General features: G+C 38.3%; 1 protein-coding gene across 12 annotated transcripts in view; it reads left to right on the top strand.

The window, feature by feature from the left end:
* AFAP1 (actin filament associated protein 1) overlaps positions 1-13,361 on the top strand; it is a 107,785-nt gene extending 94,424 nt beyond the window's left edge. For 4 of the 12 annotated variants that reach the window (XM_015862718.3, XM_015862716.3, XM_085547404.1 and 1 more), the window contains 5 exons: positions 1,295-1,409; positions 3,216-3,380; positions 3,899-4,089; positions 4,761-4,922; positions 9,881-13,361. In XM_015862718.3, coding sequence (XP_015718204.2) covers positions 1,295-1,409; positions 3,216-3,380; positions 3,899-4,089; positions 4,761-4,922; positions 9,881-9,907 — 660 coding nt within the window. In that variant the 3' untranslated portion in view covers positions 9,908-13,361. Of the gene's footprint in view, positions 1-1,294; positions 1,410-3,215; positions 3,381-3,898; positions 4,090-4,760; positions 4,923-6,670; positions 6,878-7,276; positions 7,454-9,880 lie in introns of those variants that run through there. The other 8 variants (XM_015862712.3, XM_015862713.3, XM_085547401.1 and 5 more) reach the window with 5 other exon arrangements.
* The last annotated feature ends 11,964 nt before the right edge of the window (positions 13,362-25,325 follow it).

Genomic DNA, 25,325 nt, shown 5'->3' with positions numbered 1-25,325 from the left:
ACTTGACAACACTTTTTTTTTTTTTTTTTTTTTTTTTTGGCTGTTCTGTTTATCTGATGGTTATATTAAGGACGTTGGGCTATTTCAGTCAGTCTGGGCACTGAAGTGCTTGCGGCTCAGCCACCAGCCTACTGCCAATGAATCAGTTTTGCCAAGTGGCATGTGGGCAAGGCTTTCCCCATGAGCTCTTGATGATTTGCAGATTGTAGGTAGTACCAAGAAGATAGATGTGGCCTTCCATGCTTAACACATATGTAGATTCCTTCTATCTCCTTGGCATGAAGTTGTGACTTCAAAATTAAAAAGAAAAAGAAGTAGCATTGAAAGTGAAATATGACTTTGTTGTGACAGCAAGTTTACATATCTGGAATGGTTAAGCTATATATTATATATGCTATGACTATGTATAATGTGAATATATATATATATTCACATTATATATATATTCACATTATATATACTAAATTATATAATATGCATTGTACATAAATTACTGCCTGTTATTTTCTTCCTGACCTTGGTCTGCTGCATCAGGCATCTCATTCCACTTCCTTTTGAGTCCTCTAAAGGTTTTTGAAGGAGCTGATCAAGATGTCAAGGCACAGATGTGCTTGGCTAACACATTCTAGGTGGAAATGTGAGGAGTTGGCAGCACAGTGTTTTTTATCCTTTTTTATCCTGGGTTCATTTTTTTTAATAAGAAAATTTTTTAGAAGCTTGCAGTCATAGAATAGAAAATAATGTATTAACTCTTAACATTCAAAAATGTGTAGCAACTGAATCATTTTGAAACAAAAACACATGTACCATTTACTGATATAGTATATGTATATATGTACATACATAGTTAATTAAAAAGTGTTGAATTTTTGTTGTGGCAAACCATGTTGAATCTTTCTGAGGGCAATCAATGTTGAAAAAGCTGTGTTTCAGGAATCTTTACTGTATGAAATTATTACAAGGCACAACTATTCTGCCTCACAGTGGCTATATTAATATAGTAAATGCCTGACATTCAAATAATTTGGAAACCACAATGCCACTTGAAACGAGGTGTTCATCCCCTTATTAATTTGTGATTCCTGGTGATTTCCCTTCTGGGATTGTGTTGAGCAGGCTGTTCTCAGAGACCAAATCCCTGGAGAATGCTTTGTCTCCAGCTGGATCAATGCAGTCTATTAAGGCTCTCTGAGCAGGCAGCTTTGTGTCAAGATTTGCCCTTGATGAAGGGATGACTGCCATGTAAGTGGCACAAGAGTGGCTGAGGCCCATTTATACTTTTGTTTTTAAACAGTTTAAAGGCAAGAAACCTCCTGCAACTGCTAATGGGGTCACTGGAAAAGTGAGAACATTAAATAACCAACCGAAGAAACCTGAATCAGTGTCATGTGTGAAGCGCACAGCATCCAGTAAGTATATCTGCTCACTGCTACCACTGTGAATGGAATTATGGGGGTGCCCAAAACAGCTGTCTTCTTGGTATACAAGATGAAGAGCCACTATAGTTCTTCAGTATCTGAGAGACCGGGAAGGAGATACCCACCACAACACTGAATAGGAGATATTCTGTGCATTAGTGAATCATTATTACTCCAGCCATGCCATGAGATAAAAGGTTGTAATGTGAAGAATGATAAATATATCTCTGTGGCTGCAAAAACCCATGAGAGCAGAAGGAAAAAAAATTAGTAATGATTCCTCATTTGGAGCAGAGGGTAATTTTGTATTCCTGTGGGAAGAGTAGACAGAGAAGCTAGGAAAGTCATGAGAAAATAGCGGTGCCCATAAGAAGAATTACTCTTATCTCTAATGAAAAAGATATAACAAAATAATGAAAACAAATGTGCAGCTCAAAAGCTTCCTTAGAGAGATGAGATTTCAGACCATAAGCAGCAAGTTCAGAATATGGATTCCTCTGGGCAGATGGATTGCCTGTAGGTAATATGAGTACATCCTTTCTGAGATTGAGGTTCAGGAAAGAAATTTTATAGGAAGAAATGAAGATATAAAAAGACTTGTCAAATTTCCAACCCTCAAATTTTTATTAATTAAAAGCAGTCCTAACAGAGATAGTTTTCCATAAAGAAGAAAAGATAACAAAGAGCTATAGTTGTAATTATTAAGATATGGATTCCAAAATTCGGCTTCTGCTAGTGAAGGATTGAATGTGATTTTCTGAGTCCTTGGTAAATTTTTAAGGACTCGTGGATTTAAATGGTAACATAAAAAAATAGAGTTAGGTTTTAGGATAAAAAAATTGTGTCTTTCCAACTACAGAAGTCAGTTGACACTGGAGTAGATTGCTGGAGAAAAGACATCTCAGTTACCAAAGACTGACTTAAACTGGTTAGGCAGCTGTTTGTCAGGAATGGTTTAAGTATAATGGATGGCCTTCAGATATGCAGACAAGCTGATCTGTGGGGTGACTTATTTCCTTTGAGTTGCAACAGGAGCAGAGGTATAAAAGTGTCTCTGAAATAAATTAGAACACATATATATGAGCCAGGAAAAGAAAGCATTTCTACGGGAAAATAAAAGAAAAAGAAAAAAAAAAAAAAAGAAAGAAAGAAAGAAAAGAAAAGAAGGAAAGAAAGAAAGCAAGCTCGTAAGTATCAAATAAAATGAGAATGTCATTCTGTTCAGTCAGGTGAGAAAAGATGTGTGCTTTCGGTACTAGAAATAGAAATGGAAGCTAGGCAAAAAGGGCAAGTGTAGTTTTGTAGTTTTTCCTTTGACCACTTCAAATTAAAAATCAAGAGTTCTGAGATAAATAGAAGCCTTCTTTCCTTGCTCTGAACTAAAAAGAAGGTCAAGGCGTTTTTAAAAAACATTGTAATAAAACCTAGAGATTAAACTGTCCATCCTATAGTATTTCTTTAGCAGTGCTTCAGAGCTCAGCAGGAATCATATAACTTCAGAAAAAGCAAGTGGAAGATGGGTGTCCTCCAAACATGAAGTGCATCACGTGATGTTCAGTTCCAGGGTATAGTTTTGGATTTTAATTTTAGTTGAAATAAGTCATTAAGGCACTGAGCTGTCTGAACAGCTGAGGAAGCACATGTACACTCACACACATCTATTCTGCAAAGGCCCAAAGTTAAATTGAGGAGGGTTAAGTTTTTTGTATCTACCATTTTAACCTATGACCAAAGTTTAAATGGGAGCAGACAAGGTCCTACTGGATCAAATAAATAATTACCATCTAATATATACAGATGCAGAACAGTACAAATATGGCAAGAATCGTGTGGAGGCTGATGCAAAGAGGTTACAGGGCAAAGAAGAGGAACTGCTGAAGAGGAAAGAAGCGCTGCGGAATAGGCTGGCCCAGCTCCGAAAAGAGAGGAAAGATCTACGTGCTGCCATTGAAGTCAATGCTGGTATGAGGTGCTTTTTTGTGCTCAGTCCTGCCTGTGGTAGATCTGATTATCCAAGCAGCCTGGCATTCTGTGATGACGAGATGAAATTTGGTCTTGGTGTTAAATTATAGTCTGTAATATCTGTATTTGTTTTTTATACATACACAAATTGTGTATGAATGTGTGTATACATATATACACACATCTATGAAATGTTAATGTTGCATATGTAAGGCAAGTATAATATGGAAATAATTTTATTGTGGCTAGCTAATTATGTTTTCATTACATGGAAAAACAGCAATAGCATTGATTTGCAAGTAGACTTCAAATCTGGGGAAGGAGCCTGAAAGAATGCATTTGGTTCCCGTTGCTAAACTTTTACATGATAAATGTATTTTGCAAATTAAGCAACATTCTTGTGAAGTCAGTGATCTTAAAAAAAAAAAAAAGAAAAGAAAAAAAAAAAGAAAGAAAATAATTTTTGCAGAAGTGTCAATTAAAACTTCCTGTTGAAATAACATCACTGTGGATTACAGGCAGGAAGACCCAAGTGATTCTTGAAGACAAGTTAAAGAAGCTGGAAGAGGAATGTAAGGCGAAAGAAGCTGAGCGTGTAAACCTGGAGCTAGAACTGACTGAGGTGAAGGAGAGCCTTAAGAAAGCCCTGGCTGGTGGCATCACACTGGGCTTGGCTATTGAGCCCAAGTCAGGAACATCAAGCCCACAGGTATGCAGATCCCAAGAATACAGGCTAGGAAGGCTGCATTAAAATAAGTGGGAAGTCAGAGTTTTCAAAAGGTTTATTAAGCACATGAAGTAAGAATAAAATTGTTGTTTTTTTATCTGCATTACTTTTATTCTTCATCTCCGTATGGTATATTTTCTAGAGCAATGGTGAACAAGTAGAAGGGAATCACAAGTCGTATATATGCAGTGTTAGGATAACACACAAAAGCAGACTCCCCCTTGTCCTCAGGGGTTGCAGGAGCATAAACCGAGACATTTCTCATTCTGAAGAAGAGATTCAGATGCACCATGCCATCATGCAGTGTCTGAGACCTACTTGTTTTGGTCACACTGTCACCCCTTGCAATGACTGCATCCTACACATTGGTGATGGAGTATGGTATCCTGGCTGAAGCAGATGGGTTTCTGTACCACAGAGATTAAGGAGGCATGTGTCCAACCCTCCCTGTTGCCCATTGTTGTTTTATTACAGAAAATGAACTTTCATCAGAGAATATACACTCTATTTTTGTTCTAACTCCTTTTTTATTTATTCATCATCATCATGAATACAATTTCTTTAAAAGTAGTTTCTGCATTTCTAAGTCTAAGCAATATTGCATATGTGACTAATTGGAGGTAACTCAATGCAGGGTTTTCACTCTTTCTTAGTCTCCAATTTTCAAGCACCGAACTTTGGAAAACTCTCCAATCTCCAGTTGTGATACCAGTGACACTGAGTGCTCAATACCTGTGAACAGTGCAGCAGCTCTGAAGCGACCTCCCTCATCAAATAATTCTCCATGTCGGGGGCACGTACTTAGAAAAGCAAAGGTGAGAATACTTATGTATGGTTTTCTTTCTCTGTCCTTCCTCTTACTTACTTTAAAAAATAATAATAAATCATGCTTACTCATGGAGAGATGAGAGAGAGAGAGAAAGGGAAATACTGGCTCTTTTTCTGTGGGTGAAATTTAGCTTTCAGAAGTGGCAGTGCCATATCAAGATTACTCCATATATACTTTATAAATGCTGTCCTCAAGACAGGGGTGATTTGGGGAAAGGATTTGTAGATTAATTGACATACTTAATTGGGCAAATTTAATTCCACTTCTCTCTTTGTTCCTTTCGAAGTTTAATTTGCAAGGAAAGTGGTGTGTGGAGTAGATAGTCCATCCATAATTCATTAAGTTACACTAAGCTGCATTGCTGAAATGTGGCTGAGAGCTCACAGTTCTGAGGGAACACAATATCAGGGCTGATCTTTGCCAGCTGCACAAGAACAGATTCTGCACTATAGTAATTAGAAATGCATTGTGCAATTTACCTACTCTTAAAATGCATTTAAAGTCGAAACCAGTTTAATTTAATTCAACACGTACCAGGCTGAGGTTTGCATTCCTGTTGTACTGTTAAAGATTTTTTAATTTTTATGCTTTATATTCAGTGAGATTTGAATGACCATTGTTGTGGGCTACATTTACAATAGATCATAAGCATGTGGGCAGCACATAAGTAAAGATGACTGTAGTAGCACTGCCTCACACTTTGTTGTTTGGGCAGTTCACTTCTACTAATTGTAATTATAAGTAATAATAATCATAGACAGTTGTTTCTGTGCCATCCCTTTCTTTTTGCAAAGTAATAAAACATTATTCAAGATAGTTGCAGTCACGGTCTTCATTAATAAAACATATTTACATTATCTGAGCATAAGTCTGGCACTTAAATGTTCTAGATAATAAAAAATCATCAGCTCAAGAGATTATTTGGTTCCATGACCCATCTTATTGTCTCCCATGTCTCTTCCAGCTGCCATTAGGCTCTCAGTATTGCAGTGAATTAATTTTCCTGCTGTACTTTATGTGAGTGCATTTCCACCAGCCTTCCACAGCTTTCTCCCTCTTTGCCATAGGCATCAGTAGCCTTTTATGTCAGTTGGCCTGGTTCATTTACATTCAACTAAGAATAATTAAACTGGGAGTGATTTGTTTCAATTCTTATTAACTTTGATGTTTCTGTTTCAAACTTGGAGAAGAATTCGTGCACTTTAAAGCTTATCTTTGAACTCCAGTTATGCTATAAATTTGTCTCATTAAGATATCATCTCTAACTACACATTTTGTTTTAGATTTGCATTGTTAGCACAGCATTACTGGGGAAATGTATCTAGCAGTTAGAGTACAGTCCTGACAAAAACCAGCATGGATTTGTTTCACAAGTGCTACGGACTGATCAGGCACGTTTAATCTTTAGATCTGGAGAAACCTATAAAAACCTGAACAGTGTTGGTGTAACGAATACTTTACAGCTCTATTTCATTTTTATGTTCAGCTTATACCATACAGAAAAAGTCCTGCCGTGCTGTTCAGTATCACTGCACTTTGGGTGGCACAATAGGTTGGCCAAGTCCTGTTGGAAGGGAATCATGAATATAAGATGAGGCTAATCTGAATGGCTATAGAGCTACTAAGTGTTTCCCATCATGGGAAAAATAACTCAAAGTATCCAGTTCAGCTTTAGCAGCTTCTTCCTGAAAACCTCATGCACTAAATATTAACAATGAAATTTTGCTGAATTAGACAGCGCAACCCAAGCTGTGCTCAGCCCATTCGCCAGGAGCAGCAGCCAAATCCTGCCATCAGGTATGCATCTGCAGCACACCCGCCTTTCAGTGGGCGTTAAATGTGCATATGCGAGGGTGGAATTTGGCTCTCAATTCTTCTGGCCTTTTGCAGTTATGAGTGAGCCCAGGCCTTGTAGATGTGGCTAAACAAAAGGAGTCACACGTGAGTATCTTGGAGCAGAACTTGGCTCTCTGCGCATGCATGTCAGTGCAATGTGTGGGAGTGAAACGGATTTCACATCCGTGCTAACACTTGTGTATTCAGCAGCTGGCAAGTCTCCCAACGTTATGGTTGTATAAGCATTCAAAATACTGGTGTTTTTTTTCACTCTCTACTATGCACTGAATGCCTCTCTTTTCACTCTTTTCCTTGCACCAGGATGCTGAGCCTGTCACCAGCCACTCTTTTGTTTGCAGCCACCCTCCTGTTACTGTTGTGCTCAGCAGCCCTGGAGCACTGCACCTTGCTCTGATGCTGGATTTTTTTGTTTAGCTTTTCCTGTAACATCTATGTTTTTACTATGTTTTTAGTGTGCTTTTTTTTTTTTTTTTCTTTTTTTAGAAAAAGATGTGTATTTTGGGGCAATCAGACGGAATTGTGGTAGGCTGTAAGGAAACTGCAACGTTTACTTCCGATTTGTTCACAAAACTGATGTACTGGTGGATGCCAGCAGCTTCCATTTTGCTTATGTTCAGGTTTTAGAGAAACAAATAAAGTCTCTTGGTTTCCCAGCACCCAGTCAGGTTGTCGGTGTTGACTTAAACATTCTTTCATTGAATTGAACCTGCAGGAGCAATGTACACCAACATACATTCCTTCTGCACCTGCAAAAGAAGCTGCTGCTTTCAAGGCTTATTTAACACTTCTTTAAAAAAAATTCTCTTCCCAGTTGCACAGCCAAGGACTTCCTTTAGAGCTTTGGCAGCAGAGACATATAGAATATATATTTAACATCCATTTTAAAAAGTAATCTAGAGTTCATCAGTACTGTGTTTTAAATTTAGGTTTACCATAATTTAAATTAAATCCAATGTTAAAAATGTATTCTACTTTAATAAAATTACCTTTTAAATGGAGAAAAAACAACAACAACAACAAAAAAAAAACAAAACAAAACAAACAAAAAAAAACAACACCCAAGCATTACATATATATATAGTAAACTTATTTTTCCTGCATTTCTAAAGCCACCAACTGTGATTTTTGGTTGTGTTTTATAGTGTGTCAGGATCATGGAGCTGTTTAGCCAAACTAATGCTTTTACCACTTTCAACAGCAGAAACAGATATTTACATATATAAATAAAAGTTCTCAGCTAGAGCGCTAGAGCTCTTAAATAATGTGGAATGAGCATTAAACTCAGGAATTCAACTTGAGAGCCAAGTTAGCAAGCTGCCTGCAGAACATCTCTGCAGAGTCGATGGCTGGGAGAGGAATTTGTAGACCCCTGTTCCTGGCTGCAAGCAGCTGTGGGATGGCTCCATAGAGATTACTTCAACTCCTTTAGAGCTTCGTTATTTCCTGATCTCTGCATGGATGTGATTCAGGGAGTTGGTACGTTATAGATATAATAGGCTGAGCCCAGCCTTCTTTATGTCCTCTGCTCCAGTGTGTTATTAGGAAGTACTGTAGCTATCAGCCAAATCAATAGCCACAAGTTTGATTTAATGAGGTGTTTAGCTATAGCAATCTCACTGTGATTTTTCATTTATGTAGAAGAAGAAGTGGATTCAAGTGCATCCTCAGCAAGTTTGCTGATGACACCAAGCTGTGGGGGGTGGTCTAGAGGGACCTACACAGGCTTGAGCAGTGGGACCAGGTGAATCTCATGAGGTTCAAAAAATGCAAATACAAGGTCTTGCACCTGGGTTGAGGCAACATCCACTACCAATACAAGCTGGGGGATGAAAGGATGGAGTGCAGCCCTGCTGAAAAAGATCTGCGAGTTATTGTGGATGGGAAGCTGGACATGAGCCAGCAATGTGCCCTTGCAGCCCAAAAGAGCCAACCGTATCCTGGGCTGTATCAAAAGAAGTGTGGCTAGAAGGGTGAGGGAGGTGATCCTGCCCCTCTGCTCTGTGCTGGTGAGGCCTCACCTGGGGTGTTGCATCCAGATGTGGAGTCCTCAGTATTGGAGAAACATGGAGCTGTTGGAGAACATCCAGAGGAGGGCCACAAAAATTATCTAAGTGGTGGAATACCTCTCTACGAGGACAGACTGAGAGGGCTGGGGCTGTTCAGCCTGGAGAAGAGAAAGGTCTGAAGTGACCTGATAGCAGCCTTTCAGTATCTAAGGGGGAGCTAGAGGAAAGAAGGGGACCCACTCTTTAGCAGGATCTGTGGAGATAGAACAAAGGGAAATAACTTCAAGCTTAAAGAGAGGAGATTTAGGTTGGATATAGGATAGGCACTGGCACATGTTGCTCAGAGATGTGGTGGATGCTCCATCCTTGGAGACTTTCAAGGTGAGGTTGTATCGTGCCCTGGACAACCTGATGTAGCTGTGGATGTCCCTGACGCAGGGGAGTTGGACTGGATGACCTCTAAAGATCCCCTCTAACTCTAAGGATTCTATGATTCTACGATAAGAAATTGCAGTAGCAGTACTTTTCTTTGAATACATGAATGAATGCATTATAGATTGCATGCTTTGCAGTGATTGATAAGATTCATTATCCTCAGCTAGGAGGCAGGGAAACTGAGGTATAGAAAAGCAAAGAGATTTCTTAGATTTAATGAGCTATAGATCAACTTGAATTTTCATTTATTTATTTATTTATATATTGGTCATATAAATTTGTCTATCAGGAATTCTGTAAAAAAACAAAATGAATAAATAAAGTAAAATAATGGAAGAGAATAGCAATCACTTGGTGTAAGCTGTAACGGATATTGAATGCTTGCTTCTCTCTCACATAAGTAATGTAGAAAAATCTAGAAAAAAGTTTCTACATGTAGTTGAATGGGGTGGTGGGTGGAAACTGACTGTATCAAGACATACTTTTTAGCATTCTCTAACAGATTTGAGGACTAACTGCTGAATCCAGTAGTCAGTGGAAAAACTGTTACTAATTTCAGCTGGCTTTGGCTTAGCAGGTCTGAAGACATCAGTGAAATATCTTGATTTCTCTAACATTTTCCATATCTTTTTTTCCCCCCTTCCAGGAATGGGAAATGAAAAATGGAACATAAGTACAGCAGAACCACTAACTTTCCATAAAGGCCTTACCTATTATGAACCACAACATAGGCTGCAAAGGACTCATCCAGTGTATCAAGTGATACAACACAAGAGATTTGATAATTCAGTTAATGGTAGCTTGGCGCTAATTTGCCTGTATTCCCTCTACTGTATTGCTGTGTAACTACATGTGCCCCTTTTTATTACTTGTAACTCTTTATTTCCAGCTTCACTGGTAACGCAAATGGAAACCAAAAAGCAAACCAACCATAGTAAGTAAAAAGAGGCATATAGTTGCAATTGAAAGTTTACTTTGCTGAAACAATATAGACCAGCAATGTGAATTGCATTGCATCAGATGGCCGGAACAGCACTGAAGACTGGTGCATTATTTAAGATATATGTGAACTCAATTCAGATAAGTACTCTTGCAGGTAACACTGCTTTGGAGACCTCTGCATGCCACAGAGGTAGCTGAGCCAAGTGGTCGTGTCGCTATTAGCGGTCCATGTGGCAAAAGAAAACTGAAGAAATGGCTTCACATGGATGGCATGACTTGCTTGGACTGGGAAGTGGGAAGTTCATCACTGCCACTACCTCGATGGCAGTGAGAGACAGTGAAATAACACAACTCAGCCGTGAAGAGTTTTCAGATACTTTTTAAGATAGACATTTTTGTCATTGGGCAATAAAAAGCTGCCACTCATTGAAGAAAATTCACTTTAGTACATTAGCTTTATTCTGAGGCACCAGGCATTTTCAAAAGTCTTGTTGTCTAGCAGTGATTCATTTCTGATTTTGTTAGAAGGCAAACAGATATTTTTAGTTATAGCTTCTTTTCTATACTTTTAAAAACAGAAATGTAATTGAAATTAATCCTCAACTGATAATAGCAACTCAGAATAGCTTTTGAGGTCAGTCTTGTTTTCTTAACTCAAGTTTAACAATACTATATTGTTATAGAAGACTGCTGTACTTCATTTTCTTCAACTTTTCAGACCTCAGCTGTTATTTTTGAGGAAGACAGGACTGAAAAGAATGATAATTTTTAGGCTCTTTTATAAACATTTTCACAAAGAATTGGGGATTTTCTAAGACAGAAGTCTGACTACTAGGAAATAGTATCTTAGCCTGTAACATTATAGAAATCTGTTCATCTTTGTCTCTGTTCGTGTCACTCCTGTGAAATCACATGCATTAAATTGCCAGCTGAAGCCCTTCAAAATCTCAAGGTTTCCGTAAAACAGAGAGAAAAAAAACAACATGTAATGAATTGGGGATTTTATTCCCTTTGTGGTTTTTTTTTTTGGTTTTTTTTTTAAGCTTCTGGAGAGCCTTCAATCATGTTCTCAAGATTTTTCTCCTCAACTGTGAAGATTAGAAAACTAATTAAAAAAAATGGAAATGCTACTCATATTTTGAGATAATCAGAGAAGTTAGGTCTGGAATCTTGATAGATGGTTAGGACTTCCAATTAAACTCACTGAAGCTGGCAATGTAGTGTCAATGACAGAAAATCTCTTTATGGTCCAGGCCTATAGGTTGCCTCTTCTCTTTAGGAAGAGATGTAAGTCCTGAAACCTACACAGGTTGTGACAGCTGATGTGGTTAGCTGAGCATTCAGCTCATTCCTGACCTGGTGCAACAGAGAAATTTTAGTTTCTGGGAGCTGTTTGGATCAGTAAGCCCGGGGCCCCAGTGCTGAGTTGTCAGAAAGTCCCAGATCATGGCAGCTCCCTCTAGTCAGGCCACCATGCATGCCAAGTGCTTTTGAAAAGTGGGTCCATAATAGTCCACATACAAGGGCTAAATCCTGTTCCCAAGTGCAGCTAGGGATCTCATTGACCTTAGCGGAGGAGAAATGGGCTCAAAATTAGAAAAGGCTCTTTGCTTCTTGGGACCGTGCTTTGCACAAAGTGCCACGAGAATGCAAATATAATAGGAAACAAATATCAGTGTGGTTTTCTGTGAAACCAGGATATATATTTTGTTTTATATTAGTTTAGGTCTGCTTACTTATTAACTCTATAAGTGGAGAGCACATTCCATACTGTATGACTATGGACTAAGCAGTATCAAGTTCCCATATAATTTAGCAGAAATAAATTTGAAGCAAAAGTAAGTTCATTTAGGCTTTTTATTTCAAATTAAGTTATTTATTTGTATATTTCAACAAATATTTATTTTATATCTGTACATATTTATAATGCAAATTAGGCTTCTAGTCAACGTTTGCAAGGATGTAACAGTCGCCATTAAGTGGTGCCACATCAAGTAATGCAGAGTAATCAAAAGTAATCAAAATCAATTTCTTTGAGTCAATCTTACTTACCCAATGTTGGTGTTGTATCTTCCATCCCCCTTTCACCTGTCCTCCTGCAAAGGGTCCTTAAAGCCATTCCCTCTCCCCCCCCAACCCTGTACTGTAATTGTTGTACGTTTCTAAAGTATAAGTGCATTGGTAACACTGCAATTATCCTTTAGTGACAGATCTATTCTATATAATAGCCAAGGTTTTGAATGGATGCAACAACAACAAAAAACAACTCTGGAAATAACCTCTTGATAGACCACATCCAGTGCTGTGAAATAAGTTCCATTTTGTTTAATAGTACTGTTACTGTGCAATTTATATAAAAAGCAACAGAGCTTGTATTTTCCACATTTTTATGATTTCAGGATCACCAGACAAAGTCAGCAATAGAGCAGTATGACTTTTTTAATGGAAAAAAATCTTGTATTTTAAACCATTGCATTTCTATGTCTTTTGAGAAACTGTTATACTTGTGCTTCCTCAAACTCTTGTTACTGTACCGGGTGCTTTGAAAAACTCTTTTTTCAATAAATAGGTGATTTTTTTTTTAAAGAAAACATCATAATCTTGGGGGATCAAATGTGTTTTTTTTTAATGAGATGATTGTGGCAATTTGATTTTTAAGATGGAAAGTACTTAATTTAGTATCTTTGGTTTCTTTCATTTAAGATATTTTCAAACGAATTGGCCCAGGCTGTGTGTTGTAAGATAATGTTCTCATATTAAGAATGTAATTATTTCCTTATTGTATTTTTTAAAAAACAAAATCATATTTAAAAATCTCTGTGGAAAAAAAAAAAAAAAAAAGCATGACAGAAACATGAAAAAAGTTTTTGTTTTATTTTTGTTATTGGATATGTTGGCAGTGCCCATTATAATTGACTGTAAATATAGTCTTTCTACTGTATTTCTCAATGTATTTAATTTTGTCTTTTGGCACACATTCATAGAAACTTCTGTTTAAAAGAAAAAACAAAAAAAAGTCCTAAACAGACCCACCTACCAACATGTGTCTTAGCAGCTTCAATCTACTTTATGCCTTTCTAGTTTATTCTTCAGAAAGTCTTGCAGAGTGTGAAAAACGACAGGCACCCGGTAGGTGCGACAGATTCAAGACCATTATTAATAAAGTTACGTGACGTAAAGATCTATTTGCATTGTTGTTTCTTGGTATTTATCCTAATAATAGGTACATGGCATCTTAGTATGGTACCCACAGTAGTCGGCCTGAACCAAAATGATTATTCCATATCGCTCAGTTGAAAAATGCATGAATTGTCTAGAATTAGTATCACCTCTGTCCCTGCAAAACTGTGATGATCTGCTTATATGGAAACTGTTGAGTCACGGCCTGAACCACTGATTGAGCACCTGGGGAAAGGACCTGGTCAGCCCTGGGAGCACAGGTGAGGGCAATTCAGCTGTGCAGCTGGGAGGGGGTGGAGCCTGGCTGCACCTCACTTAGACCTCATTTAAGGGCTGACTGCCACTGGGGAAGGGTTTCTTTCTGGAGGTCCCTCCTTGGCATAGCTTTCCATTGCCAACTAACAATCTTCTGTGGTACAGTTGAGCAAATATCTTCCCTTCCTTTATAGAACCTTTCTGTTGTACTGATCCTTCTGTTATCACACCTTTGTTGTAACACCTTTCCCATTGTATTGATATCCAATTGCTACACCTGCTGCAACTTGAGTATAATCTGAGAGCCCAGCAATGGAAGTTCAGTGTACTTAGAACTTGTAGAAGAAGCTCATGCTGCTCGTCTGCTGTTACTTCATCTTTTGTTTAGATGTCAACCCCATTAATAAATATCATAAAACTGTAAAGCAATAAGAATTACCTCCAAGAAATAAAAGAATCAGATCAATCTAATAATCAGGCTGAATAACTTTGAGCACATGAATCCCTTACAGAGGACTGACAGATTAGATTGCAAAGTGATGAGCCATAATTATGACTTGTTACTTTTCCTAGATGTAGCTCTCACACCCACCACATTAAACATGACATTCGGTAATAAGCACGAAATGCATTTCCTCTTACTAAACTCAGGAAAGTAATATTATAAACTAGTGTCTGTTTGGTTTCCTTTTTGTACTCAGAACCTCCTAGACACAAGGAGGAATGGATGGCCAGGATATGTATATCATATCATGCTGCTGTAACTAATAACAATTGTGTTGCAAATAGACGCAGCTTTTTGTTCAGTTAATCAAGGCCTATAACACTACCCTTTGCAATTAAAAAGCCTCCAACCTCAAAGGCAAAGCATATTGTTAACGATTTTCTAGATAAAGAATTTTTGTAGGGAAAGTAGATAGTGAACAAGTTGTATTTACATGATTTATAAGTGTGTGTATATATATTAGGACAATAGTTGTGATACATAATATATAATCATCATGGTTGGAAAAGACCACTAAGATGATCATCTAGTCCAACCACAACCAATTCCCCCCATACCCACTGAACTGTATCCCTCAGTGCCACATCTACAGATTTCCTGAGCACCACCCAGAGATGGCGACTGCACCACTTCCCTGGGCATTACAAGATGAAATTCTTCCTAATATCCAACCTGAACCTCCTTTGGTGCAACTTAAGGCATTCCATTGCTAGTTACCTGGCAGAAGAAGCCAACTTCTTATTGCAGTGTAATCACATTGAAACAAAACTTAGAAGATAAGTATCTTACATCACATTGGTTGCAAAGGAGACTTTTATGACTGTACTGGGCAAAGCGACAGCATAATAAAGTGAAGAATTAATAGGCAAACTGAGAAATCACTGCACTGGGTGTAGAGTCAACACAGCTTTTATACCTAGATGTCATTAAGTGCTAAGAAACTGTTAAAAGGCATTGAGCTTTTTTTCCTGGTGGCTTTGAGCATCAAGACCCCATTGGGCTGGGTGTTCTGACACTTGTGCATATCAGAATATTCAGAAATAATAACTGGAAAAAGTGATAAAAGCTTGCTGTTACTCATCAGCATAATCAAACTAAACTCCAACTACAATAGAGACATGGCTCTTGGCAGTCTGGTCTGGTGGTTGGTGACCCTGCACGCAGCAGGGAGGTTGAAAACAGATGATCTTTGTGATCCTTTTCAACCCAGGCCATTCTGTGACTTTAAGATAGAAGGATTTGCAGAAACTTCACCAGACCACCTCACCTCCATCTGTGACACCTCCGTTGTCTGCTTTAGGACCCATATAACATTACCTAAGCTCTGGCTGGGCACTGAGTGTCCTAGATAAACTCATAATGGTGATGGCACAAGAGAAAGAAAGAGATTCAAAACCATGGAAACCACTCCATGCAGGGAAAAAATAGTGATGTTAAAATGAAATCCAAAGGAGATGAAAGATAAAGGCTTCTCAGTGTGAAGAAAGGAATCTGGAGGGGAAGGAATATGTTAAAATGTTATAAAAATCTGCAGCAGAAAGAGAACGTGACTAGGGAATGAAACAGTTCCCTCTCACTAATAGTACAAGCTCAAAGGGTACCAAAATTAATGAAGCAGGTTCAAAACAACTGCTTCGAGGTACTTTCACTCAGCATAATTCAGCTGTAGAACTCATTGCCACAGTGTTGTGGATGCTAAAAGTTTATGCAGACCCATAACAATAAAGAAAATTCATAGTAGAAGGGAATGACTTAAGGTTATTAACAACAAAGCTACCAGTTCTGTAGCAGGGAGGTCCAGCCCCACAGTGAATGGATGATGGAAGCGTGTACTAATTGGGTATCACTGAATACTTCTCCCTTCTTCCCTAGCTGTATACGTCTTGATAAGTGAAGCTGGTTTCTCTCATAAAAGACTATTTAATTTCTCTGACCACTAGTTACAGAAGCATTCTTTCCTATAAAATAACGCATCCTTTTCAATTTGATTTTTTTAAATACAACTATCTGTCTTAGGGACAATGCAGTGTCTATTTCAAAATATATTGGATAATTGAAACAATTAAATTACATCAAGGACGTTCCTCTTCAATGTTCTCTCCTATAAGACGCTGCTTCACTCTGTGGAAATACAGCTACAGAGTCCCAAATTGAACATAAGCGAAAAACTCCATTGCTGGTTTCATTACGAGTTTTGCAATAGATTGATAATTGCTTTCACTGCATTATATACATACTGAGCACCATTTTGCTTCAGCTTTTGAAAACAATGACAGTCAGAGAACAGTAACATTTTCAGCACCGCAGTTGGATTCATACGAAAGCAACGTATCCTTCAAGGCATAAATCACCAGAAGAAAAAAAAAAAATGGAAAAGAAATCAGTCTCTTAATGGAAAATAGGAAAAAATATTGGCCGGTGTTTATGACTCAGAAATTTTATTACAGAGACATAATTTATGGTGATGTTGAAACCAGTTAGGCTTCAAAATAACATAGCAATTAATTTGGCTTTGAGGAGGACAGGAAAGAAAACAGAAGTGATTATCTTATTCTTTTTTTTTTTTTTTTTTTTTCCATGAAAATTGGTTCCCAAAATAAAGTAGTCCTTCAATTTAAATGCTGTCAGGTTTCAGGGGGTGTCTCACTTACAAGAACATCTTGTCCCTGCCTGTTCTTGATGCTGCATTCCAACCCAGGGGCTTTCCTACAGAAGAGCTCAGGGAACAGTGTTGAAAATAAGAGAGCTTAGGAGTTCTTTTGTTTTTGTTTGCATCAGAGCACTGAATTTGGGAAATGAAGCACTATCATTCGAGGTTCAAAGGCTGCATCCTTAGGGATAAATTACTTGTAGCTTAAAGTGTCAGAAAGCCACAATACAGGAACAGATAAACTGAAACGGCAATCAGCAAAATATCTTCAAGCTGAGCTGCACGAGTAGGGAAATCCTCAAGCTCAGTTCTGTACCCAGCCTTACAGTTAGCACGCTGTGCCATGGGATAGGATCCCATAATCAGGCTGCACTGCTCCTCCAAGGCAGAGCATTCAACCTAAGAGAATTAAACTTACATTTTGGATTTATTTATTTATTTAATTATTTTTCTTGTTGTCCTTTGGATTTTATTTTTCCAGCTTCAGTATTTCACTGGGACAGCTCATCTGCACAGCAGCAAATACCTGTCAGCAAACCCAAAACTGTATTCCAGCAGTAAATCTGAGTCAAATCTGCTTCAAGCTCTTGAAATAGAAAATAATTTCCATACTGTATGTGGGCACAGCATATTCTGGCCTTAGAAATACAGTGACCCTAACAAGAACAGCTCTGGCCAGGATCAGTCCTAAGATAACACTTGGAGAGCTGGGGCCCAACCTATGCAGCTAATCTGATGGGGAGGTTCGGGTTTGCAGCTCATTGTATTTTGTAAGGAGGGCGCAGCTTCTTCTGCACTGCTCATACAGCTCTTCAGGAAGAGACTGGGATAAAGAAAACACGGTAAGTAACAAAGAAATTGAATAAATAGTATCCTAAAATCATTAAAGTTGGAGAAGAGTGCTCAGATCATTCAGTCCCCTCATCAACCCATACCCTCTATGCCCACTAAACCATGTCCTGAAACAGAGAAATTGAATAAATAAGGAACAAGTAGTCTGTGTAGCAATGACAATGCAAAATACTGAAATAAAGGCGCAGCATGGGCAGAGCACACAGAGCTCTGTTCTATGTATGGATGTTTACTGCAGCGAGATCAAGGTTGAAACCTGCTGAATTCTTTCATTCTTCAGCTGTGCATTGGCCCTCGATTCAGTGGAGTGCTAGGAGAACACATATTTATTTCAGCTGTTAACTGCACAGTTCCCTTCTCACCACACAGTGTCACCCTCACACCATTTACACTGCAATCTCAACTTCTCAGCTAGAGCAAAAGGCAAAAAGAAGTCACAGAATCACAGAATGACCCGGGTTGGAAGGGACCTCAAGGATCATGTAGTTCCAACCCCCCTGCCTGGCAGGGCCACCAAACTTCCACATTTACTAGATCAGGTTGCCCAGGGCCCCATCCAACCTGGCCATGAACAAAAGGATGGGGCATCCACAACATCCCTGGGCAGCCTGTTCCAGGACCTCACCACTCTCCTAGTAAAGAACTTCCCCCTAACATCCAACCTAAATCTACCTCTTTCAACTTAAATCCATTTCCCCTTGTCCTGGTATTATCAGCCCTTTCAAAGAGTTTAATCCCCTCCTGGATATATAAGTCCTGCTCTAATGTGCAGGAGGGAGCTTTGCTGTGTGAGTGCTTCTAATAACTGACAAATCCAAACACACACAAACTCTGAGGAGGGGTGAAACCATCTCCCCACCCATAAGCTTCTTCACAAGAAAAACAACAAAGCAACAAATAGTTTAGAACCAAATTTTATTAAAGAAAAACCTGTAGTGCCAGGTTCTCAGGACAAATGCATACCTTTGGATGCAGTGGAGTACACAGGTACGTATACAGTAGTCTGCCTGCTACATGTTTGGAAGCTGAAAGAGACTGTGATAAACTGTACTGCACAGTTCATCACCATCATTAGAAGGTGCCAAAACCTTGGCTGTGGGCCACTAACAGATACTTGGTTATGTGTGTGCACTACATATTGCACAAGACTTTTGATTAGGCTATTGATTGTGCAATAGAATCACAGTTAAGTGTTACATTAAGCATATTCAAACATATATTTGATTTTTTTCTTCTTCTTCTCAAAAACAGCACGTCACTACAAAACTGCCATTAAATGTTACATATTTACAATAATATACAAATAACACTTTTCCCCGTTTATGACAATGCACCGGTTATGGATTAATCTCATTCTTCCCTTGAGTCCTGATACTGTATACAAAGAAACCTGGTCATGATCTCTTGAAACAAAAATAGGAAAAGGCGTGTATGGATTTCACAAGCACTAAAATGTGCAAAGGCAGAAGGAGAGGACTGCAGCATACTGCCTACCACTAGGAATGTTTGCATGGATTTAAAGGGTCCCTTTGCCAGAAATCTGGTCAGAAACACAGTGTTAAGCATTTAGAATCCTATGATTCTACGATTTTCCAACATTAAGGTTGGAAAAGATCTGTAAGATCATCTAATCCAACCATCCACCTACCACCAATATTGCCTACTTTACCATCTCCCATTTGTTGACTGTATTCTAAAAAAGCAGTTGCAAGTAGTTAAGAAATGTGTATATAAAACACACTCGCTAACTATCAGAATAAGAATTCCAGGTGAAGTCAGCTGTGTGCATCTGGGTGCAGAGAGATGACAACTGCAGCTACATTTCTGATTCAGTATGGATGAACATCTCTCTTCTCGATCACAGTTTACCTAACAATGTCTGTGAATCTGCATGGCCATAAATTAGGGTAGCAAATAAATGATGCTCCACATAACAAAATGAGGATCGATTTGCAAAATTTCACAGGTAGTGTGCCAAGCTTAGCTCTAATGTTATTGGCTTTGCCAAGAGCAGTACCTCTAATTAGCCTGAAGATACTGAATTTGGTTTAATTATCCTTTATTTTCCCCACATTATTGCTATGGATAATGTGAATAAAATATATATGGTTGATTTGTCCAAGTCAGGAAGGAAAGATTTTGGACCCACACGTTGGAACAGCCAGAGATGCACTGTAAATATGAGAGCGTTCATCCTTTACTCTTAAAATGGAAAATACTCCCATTCCAACTCTCCTTCTTTCTGAACTCTTTCTCCAGTTCCTAATCCTGGATGTATTTATATCCGTAGCACAGATTCATCAGTGAGAGTAGAGTTATGATCATACAATCAATGAATTGTTTGAGTTGGAAGGGGACTCAAAGGGTCATCTAGTCCCACTTCCCTGAGATGAACAGGGACACCTACAGATTGATCAGATGCCCAGAGCCCCATCCAGCCTGACCTTGACTAGCCCCAGGGTTGAGGCATCCACCACCACCCTGGGCAGCCTCTGCCAGTGCCTCATGATACTGGGATACTTTAGTTTGGGTGAGGAAGGGTAATACATCTGATGTCCTCTAAAACCCCATTTGTGATGTTCCAGTGTGATTTTTTAGAATGACTTCTTTTCGCTCTTGCAAAGAAACAAATATATGGTAGACCAAAGTGCACAGAACTGTGAAAATAAGTGGTAAGTAAAGCATAAGGGGGGGAAGCACCCTACAAGCTGATCAAGTTCAGCAGCTCTTTTGAGTTGCTATTCCTTTGGAAATTTTTCTTCTTTTTCCCCTCAGTCACACCAAAGAAGATAAAAACGAGTAAATCTCCATTTGACATCAGGCCATCTTGCTGGCAGAACCACAACAAGAGAAAACTAACTCAGACGAGACTGAGGTGAAGAGGGGAGAATTCTTTACTCCCTGTGATTAGGTTTTCACTCCAATGCCTCCTGCCCTGTGGCAAATGTATCTCGTGCCATGCACCCATGAAGAAATAAATCATAACATGTCAGTGACAAATAAGGAAGGAACTGTACTCAAATGTCTGGTGTGTATTGGAAATCTAAGAATTCTATGTACCTAAACCTAACATTTCTATTTACATGTCCAGTAAACTCTAGTGTCTGGCATTTACTCTCAGGAGTGCTCTGTCTACTCACCAGCTCCATTCATCCTCCCTAAACTTTATAAAATCATAGTTCATTCATAGAGGGATTTAAGCATTGTAAGTCCAATACACATAATTAATCCATAAAATAACTCTTCTCCCTTGCCTCCCAGATCAGTGACATAATAAGAAGGAGAAGCACCATTAGCAACTGGCCTGCATTCATCTCAGAGATAAAGCTGCATTGGAGCAGCCTCTGAAGCACATACAGATGCATTTTGGTTGGTAGGAAGCAAACTCTTTTCCATGTACCTCATATGTGATGTCACTGTGTGTCTGATGTCTTTAAATTGGTAGAGCTGATAACTTACGTCCCTGATGCTGCATATTGAAAACGTATGCTATTACAAATAGCTGAATGAAAACATAAAATCAGGCACTCAAGGCAGAATCATAAAAACTGATAACTCTGCCTTTCTCCTTGCATTTCTCTGTCCTGTATAACCTTGTGCTCTTCTCCCTCCTGCACCTTTCCTGCATATCTTCCCCCTCTAACCTAGGTTCTACTCTACAAAAAGACCTCTGAGCTTTACAGTTATGTTATGTCAATCACCTCCAAGCTTCTCCAACAGGAAGAATCTGCCAAAACTATCCAGTGACTTGTAAATTTGCATTTTATTGTACTTGAGAGAAAGCCATTTGCCTCCACCTTTAGGAAAGGTCGCATTCAGACCTGTCTCATCAACCCAAACAACTGTTCCCAAAAAGACTGATCCCTACTGCTCCTCCACATAGCAATAGATCCTCTTTATTTCAGCCATTTTCCAGGTTTAGAAGACTTGCGCAAACATCGTGTCACATCCTCATAACCTGAAATGAGGCAGGAGGAGGTATCTGGAAGATTATGGGTACAGATGTCTGCCAGTTAGATATATTTCTTCCACTGAAGGCAGACAGCAAAGTCAATATATACGAATGAGAGGAAAAAAAAAATGCTAGTTACAGGCTCATCATTCCTTCAAGGAGGACAAAACTGTTCCCAATCTCAGACAGAATTATCTGCCCTCTGGGCCAAAGAGCTGGAAAAAGGGCTTCAAAGGCAAAAGGGCCCCTGAAAGATTTAGAGAATATGTGAGCCAAAGTTAAATGTGAAAGTATTAAAGTGTTGCAAATGGAAACGAGGCAGAGAGAAAGGAATGCAGACAGTCAATTTGGATACATTTTTCTATATAGTATCACCAAGTACTTATCACAAAGTTCCAAGCATTAAACAATGAAGATCATCTCCCCAAAGAGTTCAGCAACTCAAAAGTTAGTCAGCAAACAAAGAGAGGGGTGCATTTACTAGCAAACAGAGACAGTAAATTGAGTATTTTCCTATGTTTCAGATGACAGTCCGTAAGCGTTACCATTTGACTGTCCTTCTGTGAACCTGGTACATGTAAACAGGGTATTTAAAGTGCTCCTTTACTACTATGTCTTGTGAATTGCCTGCATGCACATAAGTGATCTTTGGGTTGTACACATCTGTGTAGCTCTGCCTGTTTGCAATCCATAAAAAGATGCCTGTCTCAGAAGCTATGTGGATACAAGTCTGCTGTTCTTCTGTCCAAGCATCTCTTTCATCACTCTAGAAAGATTTACTTCCTAAAGTGTTTTAACTTAATAAGTAAATGGTGTGAATGAATACACATGTATATATGTTTCTATGATATTTAAAGAGAACAAGCTGATTTTGCCTCTTGATCTGAAAGATCAAAGTCAGTTTCTGTAAGAAGTGAACAAAAGTAGCAAAAAGTAGACAAAACTATCAACAAATAACATAGAAATACAATATATACTAAGAAGGTTATTTGGAGTGCCTGAACTTATTGATTATCAATATATTCATCATACCATTAAAAATATAGGCAAACAAAGCATACAATGCTGCACGTATTATTGCTGCCTAACACGGCTTTATGTCCACTGCACTGCAACAAACTGGCATAAGAATGCAAATTCTACAGAAACCCAGAAATCAAGTCTGGCTAATAAAGCTCACATTTATGTAATACTTTCAAAGTACGGCAAGGAATAATTCTGAACTGAATAACTTGCATTAGGGAAAGAATATACTTCTTTTCAGAATGACTAAATATCTTTCCTAAAAAGAAATTTCATCTAAAAAGAGAGACAAGAGAATGCAATTAAGAATATATTTGAGGAGAGATTATTAAAAATGATATATTTGAATATAGATCATAACAGGTCTTTGATTAGACTTTTGTTATGATGTCCAGTATACTCATAGCCTACCACTGCCTACAGGGCTGTATCGTTGCACTTGTGAAGGCATATTTCTAAACCTTTCAGTATTTCTTGTCTTAAATACTGTTTTCCAGAAGAACGTCACTGTTACTGGCACATAAAGTATCTGGAAATAGTAATTATGACAAGCCTAAATTTTAAAAAAGAGAGAAAGAGAGAAATGAAAAGAATGTAAATATTCAGTTAAACATAGCTCCAGAATTCACATTTTCAGTAATCTGCTACTCCATTTGACAGGAGGAAAATTCAAGGTCTGAAGACTTAAAGAAGTACAACCTTGCATATTACAAAATCTGAACCTAGCTTGCTTTGAAAGGAATGTATTCTTTTGTCTTCAGACCATTCTGAAGTACCATTTGTGCAGATGACCAGACTTCAGTTCCCTGATGGCACGTATCATCCTCCGCACTTTAAAAGAAAGTAGAATAAATTAAAAATGAGTCCATTGGATGGTTCCTGTTCCAATCTGGGGTGGGTCTGTTGCTGGTATGGTGAAACCCTTCTGCACTCCTGTCCACTATGGCAGCAAAAAGAACAGGAAGAAAACTGCCAGCCTGGAAGGCTGACTTGTGAAGGACTATTAAGAAAACAAGAGTGTATACCTTGACATTTGTCAAAGACTGCAGGGCTTCAGTTCTTAATTGCTAAAGCTAACTGGGGGTCTAAGGTACTTCAAAACTTGTCACTTAATGATTGCACTTGAAAGTAAGTGAAAAACATTATACTTGTAGCCATGGAAAGAATAAACACTTAAGTGGCATCAGAGGGCTAATCCTGAAAGCAAATAATGAAAGCAAATAACTAATATGAAAATATAGACTTCTTAATATACTGATAGCATACTGAGCAGACTCTGTAACTACTTCTAGGCACTTAAATGTTATTCTAATGTGAGTTTTAGAAAGATTTTCACAGAGAAGTGTGATTAGGCTATATGCCACTCTCAGAGAGAAAAGTAGAAGAAATATGCAATTGGATCTAGAAGAGGGAAAAAAATAGAGGAAGGAACTTTAGAGACGGCCTGGATACACAGTAAAGTCCTGCACCTCAAAAGAATATATTTATAAAGGTAAATGGTTATAAACTTTCTGATCATAAGCCAGAATGAAGATGGAAAAAACACAGCAGTATCAATCAACATATAAAAAGCAACTCTAAATGTAAATGATTTGGCAATGAAATAAAAGATTTTAGTCTCTTTTTCCCCCAAAAGCTTCATTAAAAAAACTTACAGCACAGTTTTATGGGAAACAAAGGGAACATCTTCAACTGAAATTGTCATTCGTGTTACTGACTTAGCAACATCAGATTCAAATTTACATAACATTAAAAATTCAAAGCATATCAGAATCACTGGTTTGTCATCAAAAAAGTAGCTACAAACAAATGCATTTCATTTCTTACAAATGAAAAAACACACATGTATTTGTGTAAGGAAGATAGAAACCAATGCAGTTCCACTCTGCTAACCTCTATTAAAGAGGCAGCATGCAGTAATAGAGTATTCCCACTAAAAAGACTTAAAATTCCCACTCAGTGACTTAAAATACAGATAACCAGCATAGTAACATCACCTGAAATCTGCTTCATACTTTGAACTCATGATGGCAAACCAGTGATGTGCCTTTGTTTGTCCAGAGGACAGTAATGTAACAAATTGTTTTATGAGAACAAACACTTCACTTTTCCCACTGGCCAAAGGAAGCAGAAAACTCACCAAGAATGATATAATTCAATGAGAATATCCTCACAGAGTTCAAAGAAATTGGATGTGAATTGGAGCTATAACAGCAGCTTGCCTCAGGCTCACTCCATCTATTTCCTCACAGTCACTTTCACCACCCTCTTTATAGGATATTAAAGCACACATAAGTTTATATTGCCTTTATTCTCGAGAAATTAATTTACACTGGGGGTGGGTGAGTGTCACTAGATGTCTTTGGGCATTTCTGAGCACATTATTTGGACAGATCACCTTACAGCCATCTCAGACATCCGATGTCAAAAGGAAAACCACTGCTAATAGCTGTAAATCTTGATGGCTGTTAAGCATGCTTCATATCAGCACTGAAAAGTATCAGGTGTTTTTGAAATTGCAAATAGGAACAATTTAAGAAAACCACAAGTTCTAAATGATACCAATACAATACCCGTTTTGTTGTTATTGTTTTTAGTGTGGTCCACTGTCAACACTGATAAGACCTTTGACCATTTAACACTGCAGAAAAGGAAGTTTAAGATCCTGGGATGCAAATTAGCAAGATCAAACCCATGCTGCAATGCTACTGCATAACAATATGGTCCAGTAA

The sequence above is a fragment of the Coturnix japonica genome, chromosome 4 (genome assembly GCF_054131305.1).
Source record: "Coturnix japonica strain WE chromosome 4, WE-NBRP24, whole genome shotgun sequence".
Lineage (NCBI taxonomy): Eukaryota > Metazoa > Chordata > Aves > Galliformes > Phasianidae > Coturnix > Coturnix japonica.
The sequence above is the reverse complement of the archived record's forward strand: the minus strand, read 5'-3'. Positions and strand labels throughout refer to the sequence as shown.